The 24,460-nt window shown below is 39.1% G+C and overlaps 1 protein-coding gene across 1 annotated transcript in view; it reads right to left on the bottom strand.

Annotated features, from left to right (window-relative positions):
- faf1 (Fas (TNFRSF6) associated factor 1) overlaps window positions 1-18,709 on the bottom strand; it is an 82,818-nt gene extending 64,109 nt beyond the window's left edge. Inside the window, exons 1-7 of the mRNA XM_047375305.1 lie at window positions 18,397-18,709; window positions 16,273-16,341; window positions 12,500-12,546; window positions 10,038-10,303; window positions 9,583-9,674; window positions 9,246-9,337; window positions 594-699 (exon numbers count right to left, since the gene is read on the bottom strand). Of these exons, the coding sequence (XP_047231261.1) occupies window positions 594-699; window positions 9,246-9,337; window positions 9,583-9,674; window positions 10,038-10,303; window positions 12,500-12,546; window positions 16,273-16,341; window positions 18,397-18,456 (732 nt within the window). The 5' untranslated portion in view covers window positions 18,457-18,709. The remainder of the gene's footprint in view (window positions 1-593; window positions 700-9,245; window positions 9,338-9,582; window positions 9,675-10,037; window positions 10,304-12,499; window positions 12,547-16,272; window positions 16,342-18,396) is intronic.
- Window positions 18,710-24,460: the final 5,751 nt, after the last annotated feature.

Here is a 24,460-nt window from a genome sequence, read left to right as displayed (position 1 = left end):
ACACTGACACACAAATACACACTCATCTGCATAAGCACATTAACCCATGCTTATATGTTCGCGTTTCCTAACCTTTAAACTACTTTCCATGCAGATAGAACACCCAGTGGATCGGAAGCCGTTTCTGCCTTCACACAGGGTCCAGAATGAGTAGCTATTAATATTTCATAAGCAGCCAAATCTACTGTTTAGTTTCAGATGAAGAAAATGAATGGACTTTTCAAGCACTTCCGCATGCCTTGATCAAACAATGCTCAGTCATTTAAACTGCCTCTGCCACAGCAGTCTGCAGAGATGAAGAAAGAAGGGAAAAGACGCAGTGTATACAGGGAGTGGAAGGAAAAGATGGGGTTGTACAAGACCACAGCTGTGAGAGTAATTATGTGCTCCGAAATGTGATCATTTGCGATGAATAATGAATCGATGGTGGAGATAGACTAGCAATGTTTGGCAAATAGAAGGAAAGCCGTGTTATGGGGAGATGAGAATCAGGTGCAATAATATTATGTAGGTGAGAGCGTTACAGGGAACTTCTGTATGGGTCTGTGAGTTGGCTTCATGGTCGGTGTCTCCATGTTGTTGCAGCGTCTTACCTCTTGTATAGTTTTGGAGCCGGGAAAATTGAGGCTGTAGTCCCTCTGAGCCTCACGGTGGTTAATGACCAGCAGGAAGTTCTGATTTAGCGAATCTTGAAGTGCGCTAAACGACAAGGGGAAAAAAAAAACAGTCATAAAAATAAAAAAAATGTAAAGCAAATTAAAACAAACGAGGCAACACAGAATAATGACATGAGAAAAAAAAAAGATGCAAGAAAATCAAACATTATCTCTGAGACAAAGATTGGGCAAGCTGAAACTTGTCAAGTGAGAGTGTCCTGCTGGCCCCAAGCTAAGTGGGTGCCACCTCAAGGGGGGCCGGTCGGCCACTTTCTTGGTGGTGTCTTAACAAGCCTGGCCAGAGTACCGTTCAGCACAGCAGGCTCTCGCACATGGCCACCTGCACAGAAGCAGCATGGAGCCTAGCAAGCTGCATTATTGCCAACAAACCCAGGACAGCCTTCAGTGATTCATCTTCAAAACCCAATGACCCCTCTGAAGCAGACTTGAATGGTAAACAAATTACAGTAGCACAACCGGATCCCCTCCTGATGATATGGTTGGGCTTCCACCTCAGTGTTAGTTATGTAAACTGTGGAACTGTATGCATTGTTGCTTATTTAATTTTTTTAATTATTATTACCTTTGTTAAATCTATTTACACTGCCTTGCAAAAAGTGTTCTTAACTCTTAAAAATGTTCACACCAAACCAAAAAAATCTCTGTATTTTAGTACTTGTGAAATGGAGAGAGAAGCATACCTGGATTTTTGTTTTTTTATTTGATTTTTTGGCCTTTTAATGTTTTGGTCAAGCTCATTCGTCTGAACATCACTGCTGAGGTTTTGCAACAGATTATCAATTTGATTTACATCTGGATTTTCAGTGGGGCATTTAAACAAATGAATATGTTTCATCTAAATTGTTCCATGGTATCTCTGACTGTGTTTAGGGTCTTTGTTCTGCTGAAAGGTGAACCTCAGGTCCAAGCTCTAGTCTTTTTTTGGCCTCCAACAAGTTTTATTTTTCCAGAATACAGTTCATCTTCCCCATCAACTCCGACCGGCTACCCCGTCATTAATAAAGAGAAGCATCCCACAGCATGATGCTGCCACCACCACGTATTAAGAGTGAAAATAGTGAGTTCAACGTGATGCATAGTGTTAATTTTGCATGTCACCCAAATAGTTCAATCTTGGCCTTATCTTGCTGGAGCACCCTCTTTCCTGTGTCACCAGAAATGGCTTGTGCGAAACCGCAAACAGGATTTCTTTTAGCTTTTTACTTTTTACATTTTTTCAAAACCACGTAACTTTTTCCATCTACATGACATTCACACTCTATCTTGGTTGATCTATCACAAAACAATCCCGACAAAATGCACCGAAGTCTCTGGTTGAAGAATTGAAGCATACGGTTTAGATAAAACGCAAAACTCTGGGCGACTGATTTTATTTCCAGACTTCAAAATAAAATCTAATTTCTTTACTATGAATGAAAAAAGTACAACAGTTAACTAATGAAATGCTATGGCAACATATTGCAGTTCTTGTATCACGAAGGAGAGGAATTGCTGAATATCAGCAGCAAAGAGTGTTTACAGGTAACCTCTGATCTGACGGGTTGCTTCTGGACTGACACCAGTAACTCACATAGTACCTTACAGCGATGTCGGAGAAACTCATTAGGTTTTAGGGAAGATGGAGGGAATTCAACTTTTGGAGGCTTCATTTACAATAAGCTGCGAGGTTAAGTAACGTTTTTAACGAACGCTGGATCTGTGAGGGTGAATAGCAATGGGAGGCTTAAGGGCCGAAACGGGCACTTAATCGGGGCTCAGAAACCAAGGGTAGGAGGAAGACTTTAGAGAAAGAGGAGGCTGAGGGAATTAATATGTAGAGCACATATTAATTATGCAATCACACCCTTAATCTGTGCAGATCTGGACGAGCTTATGTTAACAGAAGCTCAAATTTACTGTAATGACAGCATATTTACATTGACTAAAACTACGAAATCAATATGTAAATGTAATGTTTGTTGTAGCTAACTGGAGAAGATTGGAAAAGTGGGAAGTGGGAAGGATGGATGCATATGTAATAGGGCTGAGCAGAAGGACGAAAGATGGGTGTGCATGTGTGTCTGCAAAAGAGAGAGAGAGAGAGTGAAAGAGGAGAAATGGAAGGGGTAGGGACACATAAATAAGGATCTTGCTAATATCATGATTATGTTTGGACACGGTCCCGAGCTGCTGCTGGCACGCAGCTAAACTCCTAAATAGGCAGCGATAGAGGGTAAACTGAGAGGAAGTGTTACTCTGTCCTTCCAAGCAAAGAAGGAACATCTTATCAGTCATTCATGGCAGGCTGACAAAACACTATGTGTGTTTGTGGGTAGAGTTCTGTTCAAGATTTACTTTGGGAAAAAATGTTCTTATCTATACAACAAATATAGCCACTCCAATCATTGAGTGCATTCTGCAGGAAATGAAAAAAAATATCATACATAATGAGTCATTTCCTTGTAATTTGCCATCTGTTTAAAGAGGCCTGTTGCATGAATAAATATAATTATATACAAACCAAGCTAGCATGCTTCAAGTAGAGAAGTCGGCTGTTCTCCACAGTCGACTGATTTTTAGGTTGATCAGTCCTGACCAGTGTCCAGCCAACCAGAAGCCTGACATTTTTTCAATTAGGGACCTCGGTATACCTAAGTGCTGCCAGGTCACACTAACTTCACTCTGTAATGACCCCCACATAGTGTGGAAGTTGTCACAAAGAGAAGATTCAAAGCTTGCTATTTTAAGTGTCAGTGAGGTGTTTAAAAAATTAAGATGAAGCATTTTTTAAATGCCTTCAAGAAGTTATTTAAATGGAAACTGCATTTCCTAAACATGTTGAAACGTGTTCACGATTCATTTAGGCCACAAAGGAGAGCAAAACTCCCACTAGAAAACAGGAAGGCAGAACATATTACGGCTAAGTTGCTGTTATTTTTATCCTTTTTTTATCCTGAGCTTTCAATCCTTTTCTGTTAATGAACATGGTAGATTAGAAATGTTGGCGTACTTTTGAAAACATCAGGGTTAAAATAATGATCTAAAACATCAAGAGAATGCACATGGAGACAGTTTTATTAGAGATGACCCCTGGTATAAAATGCTAGGCTTAAAATGTTAACTCAGACCATTCTGTCTTTGTTCAAAATGAATAAAATTTAGTTTTGCAACTGTTCTCTCTCACACACACAGCGTGATGTCTCCTCCTCTCCAAAATAACCTACAACCATTAATGACAGGAACGCTAGAAATAAATATTTTGAATACACTTCTTACAACCTCTGGGCTGCACGGTGGCGCAGTTGGTAGCACTGTTGCCTTGCAGCAAGAAGGTCCTGGGTTCGATTCCCGGCCGGGGGTCTTTCTGCATGGAGTTTGCATGTTCTCCCCGTGCATGCGTGGGTTCTCACCGGGTACTCCGGCTTCCTCCCACAGTCCAAAGACATGCCTGTTAATTGGTCACTCTAAATTGCCCTTAGGTGTATGAATGAGTGTGTGCATGGTTGTTTGTGTGTTGCCCTCCGATTGACTGGTGACCTGTCCAGGGTGTACCCTGCCTCTTGCCCATAGACTGCTGGAGATAGGCACCAGCTCCCCTGCAACCCACTATGGAATAAGCGGTAGAAAATGACTGACTGACTGACACTTCTTACAACCTCTAGAACATAGTTCATACAGAGAATCAGAATTGTCCATAATCTGTATCTGCAGGTTAAGGTTTCACCAAGAAACGTCAACCTGCCACAGAAAATGTGCTCGATGCATGGGTCGTTTCCAGCCTAATATCCCTTTCTCTGGGTGCCTTTTCCCACTGAGGCTCCGAGGCAAGACCCTGAAGCAGTCCAGGGTTGAAATACGGATGTCTTCGTGTTTGCCTCCGCCAACAGAGGTCTCTTTCTCACTCAACACACATAGTCTGTGACATCTAGGTCAGCCTGCAACATCTCTGGAGGCACTTGACGTGGGCATAAACGTGAGGGAGGAAAATGTCATTTAACTTTACGGGCAGCAAAAATGGAGCGTTGTGCAGGGGGAGAAGAGCAGGCTAAACAGATTGGTTTCATTCTGAGGTAAGCCCGTCGTCTCAGCTGCGGGTCCCTCTGGCACAGAGCAGACTCCAGACCTTATTAAAGAAGTATTGCCAGACACAGAGATGCACCTGCATGCACACAATGTGACATGTGCCTGACAAAAAACTAGCCCACTATGTGCACTGAGAGATTGACCTATACCTGGCTTCTCAAACTGTTCACTGAAATATTCTGATTATTGCAACCTGTGCTTTTACTTCTAAAACTGCTTAAAAACACACTGAAACACCAAGCAAACTCGTCATGCCTTCACAGCAGGGACCAAGAGGGGATGAAGAACTGCACATATTGTCTTCTTACCTCCGCCACATTTTACATCCACAACAAAGCAGAAGAATGTGAGACCGTTCAGGCTGTGCTCTGTTTCGGTCTGCCATTTTGTCTGAAAATTAGAGAAGATGCTAATTGTTGGATCCTTTCCATCGAGCCTGATAAGATCTCCCCCTAAAGCTATACATTTCTGCAGCTAGATCACTCACACACTGCTGAGTGAACAAGAGGCTAAGACAAATAAAAAAAGAAAGAAACAAAAGCACACAAAATCATATAAAACCTAATGAGTCCTTGTGCAATTTCAAACTTCTTTGAGAGTTCAAATTAAAATAACCTTTCATTGGCAAACACGCTGCTGGGAGCTGGAGCAAAGAATAAACAAGAAAGGAAACAGGCTCCATTTAAATATTCATCAGACCTTCATCATTAATGCAGGAGATTAGCTCCTCCTCAACACTCTCTTGTATTCACAGAGTCATCGACATGGCTGTCCTCAGACCCCGGGCTTTCACACCGCACTGCTAACTGCCCATCACATCGCTAACTAAATAACTACCGGAGGAGGATTGGTGCTCAGAGGAAAATCTCCCAGAGCCTCTAGATTTATTTCTAATCAAACAAGACGAGCAGGGAACGTTTGCTCAGGGCGACCGTAATGACAGTGCAGCTCTGTATAATCGCTCGATTCGGTTTAGGTGTGTGCTCTGAGAGCCAGGCTCATAGCAATCGCTGGATATACGATTCATGGGACATTTGCGTTGTCACCCAGCAACAATTTGGGCCTACTCACTTGATACGATTAATAGTGACCATACAATGTAGACCAGAGCTGAGCTTTCACAGGACACAAGTTTCATTGATACATTCATACAAAAAAATACACTGGTGCATTGAGTAAAATAAATCTTGTCCGATAATGTCACATTTTAAGAAGCAGATTTCATTTTTGTTTGAGATACAATAAGGTCAACCGTTTCTATACATGTTTAATGTGATACCAGACTGACTACATATTTGAGGGAAATTGCATTGAATTTTTTACTCTGTATTGCCAAATGTTAGTGTTTCATGCACCCAGTTGTACTTTTTCACAAGAGGACAACACTATTGACCATCTTGACTCCCATGCACTACGGCTGTTCTGCAATGGTTTCCAGCTTCTGTTCAAAGTGACGATAGATGTTTTCATGTTAACGTTTTAGCAGAAGAAGTAACCAAATTAAATTGTAGTTCAGAACAACACACATTTACAAATAAATACATAGGTGTAGACACCATAAATAAGACTTATTATATAGAGAGAGGGCTGAATTTGAAAAAGAAACATTTTAAAGAACTGAGCAAAACAAATTAACTTAAAATGATTATAAATACAGCTGACTTTGTGGTTATTTTGAAGAGGCATTTTTTTTTTTTATTTATGTCTAAAAATGGTTTTAAAATTGCAAAACTAATACACAAAACATGCAAAAATGATCTAATATAAAATCTCCAAGCAATTAAAATAGCTTTAAAAAAACATTAACAATATTAGGTTACAAATGGTAAAAAGCAGATGAAAAATTCAAAAGGCCTTGGACAAAATATGCACCCGAGAAGAGATGCTGCGAGTCATTTTGCTTGTAATTAGTGAAAAGAATTTGTTGCCATGGACACAAAAGCACTGTGGTGTGGTTTTGATGTGTCAGAAACCCATTACTACAACTTAAGCTTCAAAGATTATGCTTTTAACTAAGGCAAGTTTATTTCAAAAACTGCTTATTAAAAAACTAAAACTTATGTCTTTAATTTTCTTGTTTTACATGACATCAAGAGACAAGTGAACAATTTAGTTACTGGATTTTAGGTATACAGAGGTTTTAAAGTTACAGATTCAAAGCCAGTAAATAGTTTTAATAAATAGTCAATTTAATGAGAAGCCACAGCAAGTTTTCTCCCACTGTTTTGACCATAGCATAAAACACAAAGTGGCCCCTCCCACAACTGTTGCTGCACATTGCCAGTCAGCTGGGTGAAAGCAAGGTGCTATAACTACTTTGTGTCACTCACAAGAAAGTCAAATCCAGCTGTAAACAAGCTACTACATTTAGCCTGTGTTCAGTCTATGCATCACAATATTTATAGATAACATTTTTATAACTAATAATCACTATATTACATTATTTTAGCAGCAGTGAGATTAACTGTTGCTTTTGGCTGATTTTTTAAATAAGCTTATTGTTATATATTTAAATTTTAAATTCTTGTGTAAATATGATGATATTTTTACACAATGTTATCACACTACGATATATTGGCCCATGCCTAGCGCTGAAGTCCACCTAATAATCATGACTGTAATGGTAAACGGAATAAACCAGAAGTAAAGTCCAGCTAATTTTGTTTATGCTAACACATTACAGCATTGAGTTGGTGTTTTGCTAATAATGTGCCGTAGTCTACCTGGAAAGGTTAGCCGATGGCCTGTTTTTACTGCGACAGATTTGCAGACACTGCAAACTAATTGTCAGCATACTGTGGGTATATGGTGTGAGAACAGTTTATTTTTATTCCAAGCTAACAGCTTGTTTGGTCTCCCTCCAGGAGGGCCGTTCCCCTCATTTTCTGTGATCTGTCACCTATCCTCTCCCTGTATGACAGCAGGGTCATCAGACACACAGACACACACACACAAATACACGTACATACACAATGGGAGTCCGCCCGGACCTTTCAGCCCCAACTGTCCGCAGCTAAAATAGCTGATGCAAAATAATGAGCTCCTGTCACCCAAAATGATATCGATAACACTTAGGGAAACGGCAACGGTGCTGCTAAAAAGACACAGCAGTTAGTGGGGGAGTGAGAGGATGTGGAGCGCAGCGGAGGGAAGACTGGGGAGATGAGGGCCATTAGCTGCCAACACAATATAGCTACCACTTAGCCTAACTAGCAGGCAAAAAGGCAAACTGCCAAATGACTTACACAAGGGTTCTGCTGACATGTGGATGCTTGTTTGGGTGAGAACTAAGGAAGAATCACTGTTAAACTATGAGTCTTTCAAGCTGTACACATTGTGCCAAAAAGAGGACAGCTTCAGATGACAGCTTACCCAAGTACTGATTAGATGGTTAAAAAAAAAAAAGAAAAAAAAGAAATTGGATCTAAAATATTGAATACAAAACAAACTTTAAAAGTAAAATTTAATATATAGAATTGATCATTATTTTCAATGATACAATCATCATTATCATTTTTATTACCATCATCATGTCATAATATTAAAATGTATTATTATAATTATGTTTTAGAATACTTCAAGATCAGTCTTTGGGATGTAAGTTTTTTTAACAAGAAAAACAGACATTTTTCTTATTTTACCAAGAAATGTTTACAGAACCACTGACAGTAAAACACAGCGCAAGGGTTTAAATGCGTGACAAGAAATTGCCATAAACTATGTGATACTTGCAAAAACACTGTCGTAAAAACAACAAATGATCCTTCAGTCAGTCCAATCTGTGTACACTTTAATCTCATTTTTATTTGTTCAAACATATTTTGATCTATCTACAATAAGACGCTGAAATAAAAAAAAACATACATTTCTTTGATTAAAGCATTTAAAGGAGTGTTGTCTGCCACCTGTGATTGAATTACTGCTGACCCCGTCTGGGTCACCCTTTAGACTGAAAAGCTGCTAACACTATAAAATAGTCAAGAACACCATAAGGGCAACCCTGAAAAGGCTCGCCCGAACAATGATAAAGCATTCTTTCCAAACCCTTATTTCCTAAACTGTGCAGGATTTCGAAAACGGCATAAACTGTGATTTGTGTGGATGTTGTGCAAAACATATGAAGACCTAGATAAAAGGCTACATTCAAGAAAAAACAATGTTCTGCAGAAAAAATACACGAGGAGGGGATAAAATGATTATTTACATAAACAAGGACTGTGGCAGCTGACGCTCCTTTCAAAATGTCACAGTGGATGTGAGGATATGAATGTGCGACGCCTGGTCAAAGGTTTTCTGATAAATCAATGACGGTAAAGTTTGTTGGCTGGATTCTGTTTTATAAATGGACATATATCTCCACCTGGTGTTCGCTAGTAAGTACTGCATGTACAATAATCATTTAAAGTACTCAATCTAGCTTGGGAAGCAGGATTAATGAATGAATGACTTGTTGTAAAAAGCAGATGGAAAAAGAAGAGTTGTTAAGCCAGCGGTAGTGAACATTACCTGTTTTTGCTGGTGCTGGCAGTAGGGGCGATGTCTGGAGTCAGGACGTATAGGGTGTTGTTCTTGGGAAGGTGTAAACTTCTCAGCACCGTCTGATTACACACATAGACAAAAATGCTTCTCTTAACTGAAACGCACTCATTAAAAATTAGCAAACTATTCCAGAATGTTTTGGCCAACATTGGTAAAAACATAAATGTAACATAAAAATGCTAAAACCCAAAATATGCACCAAATAGATAAACAGAAGGAGCAGCTTTAGATAATTTCATCCTCACACATCATTGGGAGATTTTAAATCTTAGTAGTAAAAAAAAAAAACAGATACTGAACTCACGCTATCCGACACATCTCCACTCTTCCATCCCTTGAGATGCATTTTGGACGCTGGAATGCCGAGTTCTGTCTGGAGGATTCCTTTAATGTCTCCTGTAAATTGAATCACATTAAAGGGACGGTCAGGGACGAATACATGGGGATATTCTTGTAAGTTTTTCAACTGTTGAGTTTAAAGCTAATACCTCTACCAAAAAAAACAAAAAAACAAATCAAGACCATATTTCTTTTAATTCTTTGTTGAGCAGTTCTTAGCAAAAACAACCAAAATTTGAGTCAGTCCAAACGTCAAATGCAACTCAGACCTTTAAAAAGCAAAAGAAGTCAGTATTGGCTAGAATAGGATGCATCTGACATGATAGAGATGCACCTGATTGGTGCAGCTCTACCAAGCACAATCGTTTCTCTCAGAGTGTGAGCATATTATGAGTGCGAGGTCATGTGTGTGGTGCTGACCAACTGTGCTGCTCTCCTCGAGCATCAGCTCCACCGATTTTTGCCTGTATTCCACCGTGAAGTTTATCATTCGGGGTTGGCGCTCTACAATGTGTCGGGTAGAAGAGTTGATGGGGCAAAATGCTGAAGTGGAGGACGACGGAGGAGAGGAGGAGGAAGATGATGAGGAAGGGGGTGGACCCGCACTTCTTGCTGCTGCATCAACTGGTTCTGGGTTGCTGGGGGGTCCGTACATGGTGGCCTGGCTCGCCTCGCTGGTAAAGTCACTGCCCGGAAATGAAACAGTTGCTGAATGTGTAAACAACTGATCACAAAGTCTTGATATCGTAATTTAAAATATCAAGTTTTTTTTAGAAAAAACAAAAAACACTCCAAAACCAAACAAGGAAGTCAGTAATGACCTTGGCAAGATATCACTAACACACTTGTAAATCAATTCCTAACTTTTCCTTAAATTAGTAGTGTTATGAGCTGCGTTATGTGCTATTATTCTGCAGATCAGCTCATTACTTTGGGTCAGTTAATGCAGAACTCCACTCTATGCCTGAGTACTGTCTTTACATAGCATCTAGTGTTTTTTTATGGAGATTTGCTGACCCAGAGATGCTGCTCTTTGTTCAAGTTCTCTTTCAGTGGGTTTGGACATTATCTCATCCTGTTTGCTGCGTGAGGTGGAAAAATAAATATGGCTCCTCATCCAGCCTAATGTCTAAAGGAAATGGGCCTTTCTGTCACCTCATATTTATTCCCAAGGCAAACAGGCAGGCATGGATCACTAAACAGGAAATGCCTGATGTCTGCATCTATGAGTAAGACCAGCAGGAAAAAACTATTTTAGTGCTCTCACTAACAGGGACATTGTTTTCTAATTCCATTAATGTCTGGAAAAGAGTCCACAAACAGGAAGGGAAATGATTCTAGTGTTGGTGTACATTCCAACTGTCCCCTGCTCATATTATCAGTGTTTACTGGGCAACGCCAGTCTTCTCATAACAAAGCCAGGCATTTAGTAAATGTGTTGGCCACCGGTCACACTGGCAACCAGCCTCCATTCAAAGCGATCTGTGTTCTAAAGAGAGAGCTGCAATATTGGTGCCTCAAGGACCTAAACCGCACAACGGTTTAACAGAAACATCTCGAGTTTTAGAGCGTTGGGATCAGTGAATGGCATTCACAAGTATCCACTGCTGGTTGGGAGAAAAAGGGAAGAGCACAAAAACACTTTAGGAAAACACCTCCATTCTAAGCAGAAAGGTTTCCTTGCGGTTACAGTCTTTCACACGTTTCCTTTTCTATCCTCATAATAAATACCGTACCAGGGGAATTATCATCCATGTCAACTGCCTCAGTCTCAGTGTTGGCAGTCTTCATTTAATTTTCATAAATATCAATGCCCAGGAGAAAACTTAGAAAAGAACCCACTGTAAATAGCATTTTTCTAGCTTCTTGCTGACGTTAGCCTGTCAAAAAACAGTTTTGCTCCAATTTAATTAAAAGGCCCTTTAACATTGGTTTTATCTGGGTTTTCACAATACTACAATTTTAAATTCGATTCTGAAACTAAGAAAAACACTCGATGCCACTGTCGATACCGTAGCAACATATTTTGAAACCACAGGGTTCTTTCTAGATAAAAGAAAAATAAATATGATTAATTACAATACGACAATGTTTCAACTTCCTCAATCAGGGCAAAACCAATAAGTAGTGTGAAAATTCAGCTCTTATTTATAAAAATATAGAATCTAAAAGAGTCTCTTCCCTGTTTGGCAAAACAGTAGACAAAAACACTTAACATTAGTGTTAATATCCTTTATGGAAGTAAGTACCTCTGATTTAGTTGTGCAATTATTTTATTACAACTGCTCATCTTTAGTGTGCCGCTGTGTGCTGTCAATTTGCTGTCGATACAAATAAATATTACTACTTGGGGAAAAATAAAGGATCATTCGATAGTAAAACTATGTTCCAAAACACACATGGATCTGACGCATACAAAGCACATTTTGTTCAGTCTAAACAAGGATCTGGTCCATGCAAATGTATTCAGCAGCAGCCCAGGACAATTTTTTGTATTTCTGCTCATTTTCTTTATTGATTAGCTACAGCAGCAGGTAGCTACAGATTCCTACTTTTTTCTGCTCTAATTATCAGCTTCAGTCTGGCTCCACCATAACAGATTATTATTAGCCACATCAGCCTCCAATGTCTTTACAACTAAACGGAGGAGTAATTTCAGTGGTTTGTTTTGTTGTTTCACTGTTTAGTAGCCGACTGAGCCGTCAGCTGATTAACAGTTTCCTGGACACCGTCATTGGACACGGCTGTCTGTGAAGCTAATTTTATACAGCATTAGATTATGTCATCCCATCACCTTAACAAATCATTTAATTTATGCCAATGACTTAAGACTAGCTTGATTTTGTATGATTTACTGTAAATTATAGTCAAGCAGTCATTACCTTTGTAAGATCCCATTCTCCTGTGGTATCACTCCATTGATGGCTGCCTGTAACAAAAGCAAACGTACATTTTACAACCCAATACGTTTATTTAATGCGCAGATCACCAAGAATCTACAAGAAAAACAGACAACTCCTCTGTAACACACAAAGTTCAAACCGTGTCATCTAAAACAATAAAGCAATTACCAACTAAAAGAGGAACAGGAGCCACCATAAAAAGAGCTTGTTTCACCGAGATACCGAGACACTGATGTCACCATTAAAAAAAAAAAAGACACTGTGAAAGTTGCTGGCTCAATGATTTCAAACAAGTCAACTGTGTCAAAACGTGGCAGCTGGAATATTTAAAGAGGCTGACCTGAACAAGAGGCACTGAAAAGACAAATACAACCTCTGTCAGCTTTAGAGGCACACTTTTGTTTCAATGGACAATTGAAATTCACTCGAACTGCCACTATTCTACACAAGAAAACAGGTGAAATAATGTTTGCTGGAATTTTCAGGTTAAAATCATAGCCAGACATATTTCTGTTGCTTGAAAGCAACAGAAATGTTTTAAATTAAATAAAAGAAGTTATTAATTAATGCTTAGAAGAAAATTTTGTCTTTTTTATTGTTCAATACAGGGTTCCTGCTAGCTTTTTACTTACAAATGCAAATACTTTAAGAGACTCCAATGTCCATACTTTTTTGAATGAAAGAAAGAAAGAAAGAAAATGGAGTAGAGAAAAACAAATATTTTTCCTTATTGTTTTTGTTTTTCCATACTTATCCAGACCTAGAAAATACTGAACTCAAATTTCCATACTTCTCCAAACTACATAGGAACCCTGTTAGCAAGTTCTCGTTAAAACAGATTTCTTCAGAAAAACATTCCATGGGTTTTTGTTAAATTGAAACAAACTTTTAAATTTACAGCTGAAGCAGGTGTTTCTCTGTTGCAATTGTGAGCAAAGGGGGGGACAAGCCAAACACTTACTCTACATGGAGCCTTGCTTTCAAGGGGAGTGGGGAATAGGTGAGATCTGCTATTCTGCTGTCTTTATTTTGTGGTGACTGGCCTTTTTATTATTATTTTGTATTTATTTCATCTATTCAGATACTCAAATGTAGTGCTCATGTCTGTTACAACCACGCACCGATTGCTCAGAAGATGACTGAACAAGCAGATTTTGAGCTTGCCCAATAAGTTGCAGAAGTTGGTCTCAAAAATCGATCTGTGAAGTTTGTCTTTGCCCTCCGTTTTCAGGCCAAATGAATGCACCTTTCAGCCAAGATTGCACAAGCACGTGTGTTTAGTGATGCAGTTTTCAAATGGGGAGAGAGAGATATCAAGTTATCTGTAATATTTGTAAGGTTTAAAAGGTGAGACAAAAGCCAGTGTTTACAGACAGTAAACTAAATTCTTCTCTAAAAAGAAATATAAGAAGCTTTTGTTTTACAGAACAATTTTATATTATAAAAAAGTGTTAATGACATAAAGTGAAGTGATAAAGTGCTGATACAAAGTAACTGAACTTCACTGCAACAATGACAAAACGTACCTCTGATAACTAAAGATAAGATTTAGAATAACACAGAGATAGAAGGCCCTGCTAAATTGTTACATAACAAATAGATCTGGTGTTTCTAAATGTTCCCCCGCTGTACATACTGGCTCAGAGGCATAGGGCCTCGTTTATGAAAACCTAGAGTAAATTTGGGTGCAGAAATGATCATAGTCTGATTTATGAAACCGTGTGGATACTGGCCAATCCCTGCACACAAACAACTGGGTTTTGACAAATTTTGCACACAGAATTTGGGACATTAATGAACAAAACGCAGTTAACTTATTGATATTTCAGGTTTTAAATGACTGCGCCACAAACGAAACCTAAAAAGCAGGTTCTCACAATGATAAAGTCTTTGCAAATATTATGTTAGATCTTGTTATTTCATTAGTATGTTTTTCAAAAAGATGAGGATTAAACCATCACCTTTTAGACCTGCTGCATGTTATCTTGTCTGTCTGAGAGCTTTTATTTTAGATCCACATCACTTCATCACACCGTACAGCATCAACTTGATCCAAACTTTATGCAGAGCTGCACAGATCAAATGATGACACACACTTTCTCGGACATTCCTCCAGCTGATCAGAGGCAGACCCGTCTCTATTTTAATAAACCGATGGCCCGTTTCTTAAATTCACATTTCCCAGACCTCCCACTGACAGGCCTCGCTGTCCAAACACCCCAGCTAGGAGAGCATTTTCTATGGAGATCTAAGTTTCCCCTCCTGTAATCAAGGTTCAAGATTTGTTCATAGCTCCATATTTTGATGCTTTGAAAGAGAAAAATAAACTTGTGACAAACTCACTCTAAAAAAAAAAACCTTTGATTCAGGAAACCCTCACCTCCTGTGTGCATCTACGCACAACAAAGATACACAACACCGACTGCTTAAACCTCCTGACAAGCTGGTCATGATCTTGTGGTAGGCCTATTAACTGTTCAGTGCAAACATCATTCACACGGTCCAGAAGTAAACACCCATCCTCAGACATAGCTTTCTAAAAATATACCGTTTTAGAAGTTAGAGGTTTTATAAACGTATTGTTCGCCTAATCAGGCCTTGTCATCTTCAAAGTAAATCATAATAATACAATAATTTAGCTTGATTTCCCCTGCTGCGCCGTAAATTCACACTGATTTAAACTTGCATACATGATTGGAGGTCAGGCATGGGGCTTCCCACATTTATATAATCCCAATATGAACATGCAGATAGCTATACACCCATTTTAGCACCATTTGCACGTCTGGTACATGAAGACTATGGTCCTCATTTATTAGCATACAGAGAGCAGTAACTGTGTTTATAACAATAAGAATAGCTCAGACTTAAACGTAGGAAAACTGAAATGTCCCATGTAGTTGCTGCAAATTATGCAATATTGTAAAAGTAACAGAAGAGAGTTTATGTGTGGCAACCTAACTAATAAAAGTAGGTCCCTTCATTTTAGTTTCCGTTTTGAAGAATAAAAGTTTACAGTGACATGTGACAAAGAGATAAGCAGGCAAGACTTAATCAGGCTCCAGCAACTGCTACAGTTACAGAAAGCAAGGCATCAGTATTCCTAATCATAATTCAAACTTGAAGGGTAGATAAAGAGTACTTTTGAAGATGAAATTATGGCTCAATAACCTTGGAATTGACATTTGTTCAACTACAGATCTAAAAGATTATAAACAAAAGAAATCAGTTACTGGGTACCTTTATCACTTCATAAGTCATACCCCTGATCCTCGCCTATCCCACAGCCTTGTTTTTGTTTTTAATTTTTTACAAAAACCAACACCCACTGCAGAGGAACTGCAAGTCATCAGATCCACCGCCGCAGAAAGTCCAGCCCCCACTGTCTGCGCTGCTGCTGAGCTCCTGCCAGCATGCATCTAATTATAGACTGACCCCTTCCAAACGGGACATCACTGTAAGGGGCTCGTCATGAATTAATGTAAACCAGACTGCACCCACTCTTTCTGAACACCACGTTGTCTCCTTCACACCATTCAGGACTTACAATTTTGTGTCAGAACAACCTTCTGCTGAGATGGGAGGTTGCATGGCAGAAACGGTCACCCAACTGAAGACAGGGTTTTGACTCTTGCGAGGTAACAAACTGTGTGCCGCCGGATGATCACTGCCCTCTTGAAACTTCCACTTTAGATGAACTGAAAACTAAATGTTCAAGAGTAAAGCCCAGAGCCAGAAGTTAATGAACTTACCACTAAATCCCAGTTATTGAGCTCTAACAGAGTGATTGCCTCCGCGATGTTGTCAATTCCAGTGCAAGCCTGTGAAAGGAAAGAAAAACAGAAAGTGCAATATGTGTTCAGCTGCTGTAGCATGGACCATGAAAATGTAGGTCTGCTGCAACATATCTCTCTCATTTATCACAAAAGATGTCCTTATTTAAGAAGAGCCAACAATATCTCTCCAATCTAGCCTTTAATGACCTTGTCGGAGACATGGGAGATTTAGAAATGAAAAGTCTGAAGTCTGTTCATTATACCTAACTTTCTTTAGAAAACTGAGCTGAATATAAAATGGGCTAATTTTTGAAATACAAAACTTGACATTAATCTGGAACCACGTAGGTTTGGGCCGGTGGACGAGTCTCACACTATAAGAACCTTGAGTAAAAACACCCAGGTTTCACTGGATTTGCACAAAAACTTTAAAATACAGATGTATAATATGAACTAGTTGGTTTTATTTAAAACAGACGTGCAACAATTATTTTGCTGCAAATATAACACTGATCATTAAATTGTTGGTACTGTTTTTTTCACATTTAACCAAAATTATAGAATGAACACCCACTTTAGTAGTTTACAAGTAACATGCTTATTGCGCAGTATATTGAATATTTACGTTCGCGTGCTGCTTACAGAGTAACACTAGTATACCAGGCTGTCTCATTAAGAGGTCTTTAAATGGGAGGAATGATATAACAGATTTTAGATTTTTGGCAGCCATAACAATTTAATGCAATGGCTGGTGTGCCTCAAGACCAACCGAAACATTGTACTGAAAATTACTCTCAATAAATATCTTGGTTGACATTTTTCATTATGATTGCTCATCACAGGTCTGACTGATCATTTGCGCTGATATGTTTGGTAATGACATGTTTTGGTGTGTAGATGATAGTGTTTGGGTTTGACCTCTTTCTCAGATGTTTGAGCATATTCACTACATCGCCCACACGCTGGTAATTGTTATCAAACTGCTGCTTAAAGGTGGTGAATGTGTGTATTTTAAAAGGGTTTTTACATGATGACTGAAATCTATCAGATAACCGAGTTCTACTGGATTTGCAGGAAGTCACTCCAAGTGATCCTTTGTCTGTCACAAACATCATCAAACAAAAAAACTGCGCTTTTCAATATTTGTTTGATGTCTAGGGTTTTTGGGGTGTACTTAACTTTTCATTTTTGTTTTTGACATTTATGCGTGAACGCTTCTGTGCGCAACATTTTATCTTATTTTATTACACTCAACGACTGCCTAAAATTACCTGCTGCTGGTTGAGGCATTTATAGGCCACAAAATAGTGGAATTTCTTAGTTAGGATGTATTTGTAAATAAATAAAACAGAAAGTATGATTTTTAGGTATTTGACTTGCTAATCAGACAAAAACTCTTCGATTCCAATCTCTGGCCAATTCAGTGTTGTATCTCTACTTAAACCCCCAGAATTGACAGTGGTTTTACTTTTGTCTTACAAATGACTTTATCAAATGGTAATTTATTCAATCAGGAAGCAATAATCATAGCGTGATGACTATTGATGGAAATTATGCCATTCTAAACTAAATCAATTGGGAAACCCAATTTTCCCTCAATGTTAAAATATTTTTTACACGAAAAAATAACTTACATGAGAGAAGACATTGTCTAGCACTTGTATGCAGAAGATCACCGATTATGGTTGCTGAGAACAAGTTGATTCAAAACAAGGTGTGTGAGGACAGAAAGCCTGAATGTGTCAAAGTGTGATGTTAAGTATTAAACTGCTAGAACAAGAGGCAACATGTAAACAGGTTGATGGTTTTAATGGACGCAGCAGCTTCATTGTCCGTTAAACTGGCACTGAATACTAGTGTTATCCCATACTTGGACCGGCAGTTTCGGTAGAGTGTAATGTAAACACCGAGCTTTCGGTTAGTAAATGTCCGTTACCGAGCTGTCAGTTAGTTAGCTCTTTGTGCTAACTCTGAGATCTTTGCTGTTTCCTACGACCAGAGTTATTGTCTCTGACGGCAGCCATTTAAGTTGTTTTAACAACAGCAGGCAGAACACTACAGACTGTACACAATGTCAGAGATAAACAAACAGAGACCCACCTGAAAGTCGGCTAGGATCATTTCTCGATCCATGTTGCTGTCGCCGCTGTCGGAGGCCATAGCAATGACTGGCTAAAAGCAATACCTCTCCACTGGCTCACAGAGAGACGCTGAGTACAGATAAAACTGGGTGCTTAGAGGCGGCTGGGTGGGTAATGTTAGTCAATTTGAGATATTCAAGAGAACATATACTTAACAGCCTCAAAACAGACAAAGTTCAGTAAAGTTACGTTACAGTGCCCGGTTATCTCAAATCATTATTGTCAGCTAGCCCATTGCTTTACCGCTGACGTAAAGTGACTTTGGCTGCCGTAAACCGTTCGAGAGAAGACTTGAAATACATGAAGACATTCCGAATCTTTTCCGGGATTCGGAATGTTTGGCTCAAGCCAGAAGATACAAATAACGGTTATTTCGCCTCCCAAACAGCTGTTTACTCTGTACCATTTCCTAAATAGTTTCCATTTGTAAGTAGAGTTTTGATATTTAATAAGTATATGTGCATACAAAATACAAATATCACCAATGATAACCAGAGGAGCAAACTATACTTTTTGAAAATTTAAACATACGTTTAAATATTTCTTAGCGGTTTTAGTTATGAATTAAAAAAGAAGGTGAAAAAAGTGATGACCCCTGGATCCTGGTGTTTATCACAACTAATATGGCATAAATACTGCAATTGAAGAACATCAGCATAGACTATGTGCAGGCTTTTAGTCATTACAAAATAAAGTAGGTAAAGTTGTGCCTAGTCTGCATAACTCATGGACAAAATAAGCACCTTTCATATTGGAACGAGTTCTTTATGTTCATCTAAACGAGCTGACCCAATGTGTTGGCTCAGTCACAACTGACACATCACAAAAAATGAAACCATTTATTTTATGGTGAATATGGGCTGTCAAGAAATTTGCAGTTGGTTATGTCTCATGCTTGTCATTTGTGGTGGACAGTGCTTTGTAAAAGTGTTCATACCCCTTGGACCTTTTTACCTTCTGCTGATTTATAAACTCCAAACTTCAATGTATTTTTTTGGGATTGTGTATGATACATCAATGCATGTTGGTGCATAATTGTAATGTGGAAGAACAAGGATGCGTGGTTTAAAGAATTCTGAATGCATTCAGCCCCTTTGAGTTAATACCTTGTATAACTTTAGCTTTGCTGTAACTGCTGCTACAAGTCTTTTTAGGCATCTGTATTGAGGCTGAAATTTTGTCCATTCTTCTTTGCAAAATAGCTCAACCTCTGTCCTATTAGATGGAGAACATCTGTGAACATCAATTTTGTCTTGCCATAGATTCATTGGGTTTAGGTCTAAACTTTGACTGGAACATTCGAACACATGAACGTGCTTTGATCTGAACCACAGCATTGTAGCTATGGCTGTGTGTGTAATGTTGTTATCCTGGGTGAACCTACGTGCGAGTCTTAAATATTTGAAACCTTTGCAAGGTTTTTGCCCAATCTCTGTATTTATAGCTCCATACAATCCATACAATGTGCCTCAGTGTGTCTATTATATAAAATAACAATAAAAACATTGATGTTTGTTGCCAAAGATGAAAAAGCTTTACATAGTTTTTCAACTGATATAAAACAAAATATATGTGCTAAGTGCTTGGATTCACACAGACAGAAAATTATGCATATAATACACCTATGTAAGATAAAGATTTACTAAAAGTAAGCCTGCTCAGAAAGGTGTCAATATACTAGATATTCCTTCTGTAGCTGCTGGATGTAAGCCTGGTTTACACCACTTCAACTACTGCAGAGCAAGATGGCTTTGCCTGATACCATTTTACGCTGAGCATTTTATTAGACTCAGTGGAGTGAACATTTGCCCTTCTTTTCATTTCACCCTCAGGCAAAGAACTTGTAGGAAAGTCTGAGGGCTCGTCTTTATTAGCTTCTGTCCTCCCTTACTGAATCGTGACTTTTGTCCACTAACTAATAATATTTCTATGATCCACTAACATTTGTAAAAACGCTAATTCTATAAACAAACTTACTTTCTGCTCTCGCTGGAGGAGGACGCTTTTTCTCTGTCTCCCACCCCCTCCCATATCTGCCCTGCTTCAGCTCTGTGTCTTGTCTTTGGAGCCTCTTCTTGCATATCTTCCAAATTCTTAGTTATGGATTTGGTCGGCTGGTCTCTCAATGCAATTGATCAAATTTTCTCGAGGAGAAGACAGGGTGAAGGAGAGCCCAACTTGTCTGGGCTGGACGTTTTTCTCTGGATACACAATGGACTCCTGGCAGAAGTGGAGGATTGTGTGTTTGTCGATAATGTCAGTCGAGGATGTGGAAGATGTGTATATAAATGGATGTTTGATATCAGGATTTCTGCTTTTTGGAGTCAGCGGTTACCTGGCATATCGAGAAATGTGGAGAATGTCAGCAGATGTTCTAGCCATTGTAAGGCTGCCTGGCATGTATGATGGGATCTTCAGGGCGATCAGCACTCAGACTGAGATGTTACGTGAGCTGAATCGCAGACTGGATGTGATCCTTACACAGGATCGCAGGCAGGTTGCGGTTCCTGGACTCAGGGGTGAAATGGGATAAATCTTGGAGAAAGTTGTTTGCTCGGATCTGGCGAAAGACCAGGAATTTGGCTGTTTGGATTCGCCTTTGAGAAGCACCAGCGAGACTCTCAAGGCTGACGGAAAATTAAGAGTCAGCCTAACCCAAATAATTATTGTTTTTCTGAATCTGGCTCCCCTGCACGGCCTTGATGGCTGGCTATGTTCAACTTCTCCTGGATGTTATCTAAACATGACGCTCTGCTCCCTCTGCCCCCTCCCTTCCCTGAGGACATCTGTGGACCTGCTCAGAACTTTGTGGCCGGTTGATGAACATTCCAACGAACCATCAAGGACAATGGCCTCTGTGACAGTGCTTCATGGACTTACTTGCACACACTCACTCGCACACACACATGCTCAAGATAAACATATGCACCCCTCACACCACCTTCACCGTTCCCGGCATGATGTTGTTTTGTCTTCTTGTTGCTTCTTTGTGCTGAGGTTTTTTGCAATCTCAAACTGAATCCTGCTAAGGATAAAGTGTGAAATATGATTTTTTTCCTCTACTTTCCTAATGTGGTCTCTTTTCTCATCTAACAAGGGCAGCGCCTGTGAGTGGGCAGCAAAGCCTCGGTGACCCGTCCCCCCTTGTCTTGTGTCATGATGTATGTTTGGATGGGTTGTACTGGAATTCTAATTTCCCCTCGGGGATCAATAAAGTATCTTTGAATTGAATTGAATTGAATTGAATTGAATTGAAATACCTCTAACACATTGACCCTACTGTTGTAGTGTTGAAGAATGGCAGGACAAATGGCATGAGTGGACTTTTATTCAAGCTGCCTGTGCCCTCTCCATTGATCAACCAAAGATCTTTTCTCATTTGCTTGTGCCAGTTTAAAATTGTACAGCAGCATTTTGTACCAGTTGTAGGGGTAAGAGGTAGACCTGGCTAATTACAATTAAAAGTGTTACAATAATCCAGGCGTGAGGTAAGAAAAGCATGAATTACTGTCTAGGTGGTGTCCAGACAGGATGGGTTTAATTTTTGACAGATGCCTTAACTGAAAGAAAGATGCTTTAACCACAGTGGTGACATGTGAGCCAAGTTTTAGGCTGGGGTCCATTTTCACACCTAAGTTAGTGATGCTGGATTTTTTTTCATGCGGGGCCAGACAGGAGAAGTCATAGAAGGGATTTACTGAAAATCAAAGCACCATCCATTACTTGATGTCACAGAGACATTCAAGGAGAGGCTGAACAAAACCATTATGTTTTAAAGAGAAATTGACTTGACAGTCATCAGCATATAAGTGAAATGGTATGCAATACTTTTAAAAACAGCACCCAGTGGGAGCAAATAATGAGTGAACAAAAGAGGAACAAGAATGAATCTCTGAGGTACACCTCAGAAGCAGAGGTCTACCAGACCCGTAGAAACAAGAATTTACTTAAACAGAACCTCCCTTACAACATGAAGTGAAAAAACAACACATATTAAGAACATATGAGAAACAAAGTCATTGACATAATATCAGCCTGGAAAAAGTTGCTTCTAAGGATTGGGAACTTCAGTCAAACACAATGAGAGCCATTGACCACAAATAGCGAAAACATAGAACCTTGCTGCACCTTTCCAGGAGTGACCGGTCTACTACATACAGTATTTACAGCTCCCCTGACACACCTGATTAGAAGCAATTGCGCAAGACTCCACAAAACACAGCTACATCCACCATGTGAACCTGCAGCTTCAGGAAAAAGATAAACACCATATAGGCGCAACACCCAGCTCCCTGACAAATTAAACTTGTGAATGGTACAAAAAAACTAAATTATGTTTTTTGAAATGGCCTAATCAAACTTCGGATTTTAATCCATTTGAGATCCTGTGACTTTATTTTAAATAGGCTGATCATGCTTGACAATACTTAAATGTGGCGGAATTAAAACAATTCTGCAAAGCGGAGTGGGCCAGAACCTTGATGTAAAGGTTTATTGCCTGTTGTCACAGATGCTTGATGGCAGTTGTTGCTGTTAAGTGAAGTGGTGCACAACAAGTTATTACATTCAGGGGGCAATTACTTTTTCAAGTGAGGTTATTTTGGAAACACTGTTTGTTATTGGTTGGTATTATTGGTATTGAAAACATTTTTTTTCTATTTACTCAGGTTATCTTTCAATGATCTTCTTGAAATTTTCTTGATGGTCTAAAACACTGAAGTAGGAAACAAAGAAAAAACTACCATGAAATATACTTTTTCATGGCATTGTAAGTGACTATTTCTGGTGCACATAACTTGCCTTTATAGAAGAATGGCAAGAAGAAAGCAGTTGTTGAAAGAAAGCCATAGGAAGTTGTGTTTGGAGTTTGTCACAGGCAAAATAGGGGACACAACAAACATGTGGAAGAATATGTTTCCAAGCAGTCTCATCTCACTGCTCTGGTCAGACGGGACCAAAACAGAACTTTGTGGCCAACAATAAATACAACAATAAATACTCTATGTGGAGTAGAAAACTAACATTGCACATCACCCTGAACACAGGCCATCCCTTCATGTAAAGATATGGAAAGCTTTTCTTCCACCGGGACAGGGAATCTGCTCAGAGTCCATGGTAAGATGGATTGAGCTACATGCATGACGATCCTGGAAGAAAATCTTTCATAGGATGCAAAGACTTGAGACTGAGGCAGATGTTCACCTTCCACGACCCTAAACATACAGCCAGAGCTACAATGATCAAAGCATATTTAAGTATTAGGATGACCCAGTTAAACTCCAGACCTAAATCCAAAAGAGCATCTGTGGCAAAATTTGAAATTTTCTGCTTGAGAAGACTCTTCATCCAATCTGAAGAAGCGTGAGCTATTTTGCAATGAGGAATAGGCAAAAAATGTAGTCTCTAGACATACAAACATACCCCAGATATTGTCTAAAAGGCGTGTAACTCAATACAGTAGCTGTAAATGCAGTGAAAGGTAATTTGACAAAGTTTGGACTGGGTACAATGCACAGTCTATTTTTAACTGAATCTTCAGGGAGTTTGTTCTCAATTATTCACCTGAATCAATGGGAAAAAACAAACTAAAACATCACACTCTGAAATACATAAAATAGGGTTGTCTGCACCAACAGAAGCCCACTAGACAAATTTGCTAAAAAAACAAAACAAAAAAAACCCAATTCTGTGTAGAAGAGATGTATTTGAATCCTTTGAATAAAATATTTAAGTATAGGTTGAAAGATATGTTCATTAATATAACATGGAATAAGGTAATAGCACATCTGGCCACCAGAGGGAGACACTGGGATATGAAACGGAAACGTTGATCTCTAACGTCACTACAAATATTTTGCTTTTTTATAGCATTTGATGAAAAAGAGGCTGAGGAGACTTAATATCCACATGCCGCAGTGAGCTGTGTTCTCTGGACTAAATCCTCCATTTCCTGAAATCCACATAGTCACGTTGTTACAACAAGATGGTTTCTTTTTCCAGTTTTCAGTTATGGCACCGCCTAT

This window comes from Girardinichthys multiradiatus, chromosome 9, assembly GCF_021462225.1.
Source record: "Girardinichthys multiradiatus isolate DD_20200921_A chromosome 9, DD_fGirMul_XY1, whole genome shotgun sequence".
NCBI lineage: Eukaryota > Metazoa > Chordata > Actinopteri > Cyprinodontiformes > Goodeidae > Girardinichthys > Girardinichthys multiradiatus.
Note: the sequence above shows the minus strand (reverse complement) of the source record. Positions and strands in the feature narration are given on the sequence as shown.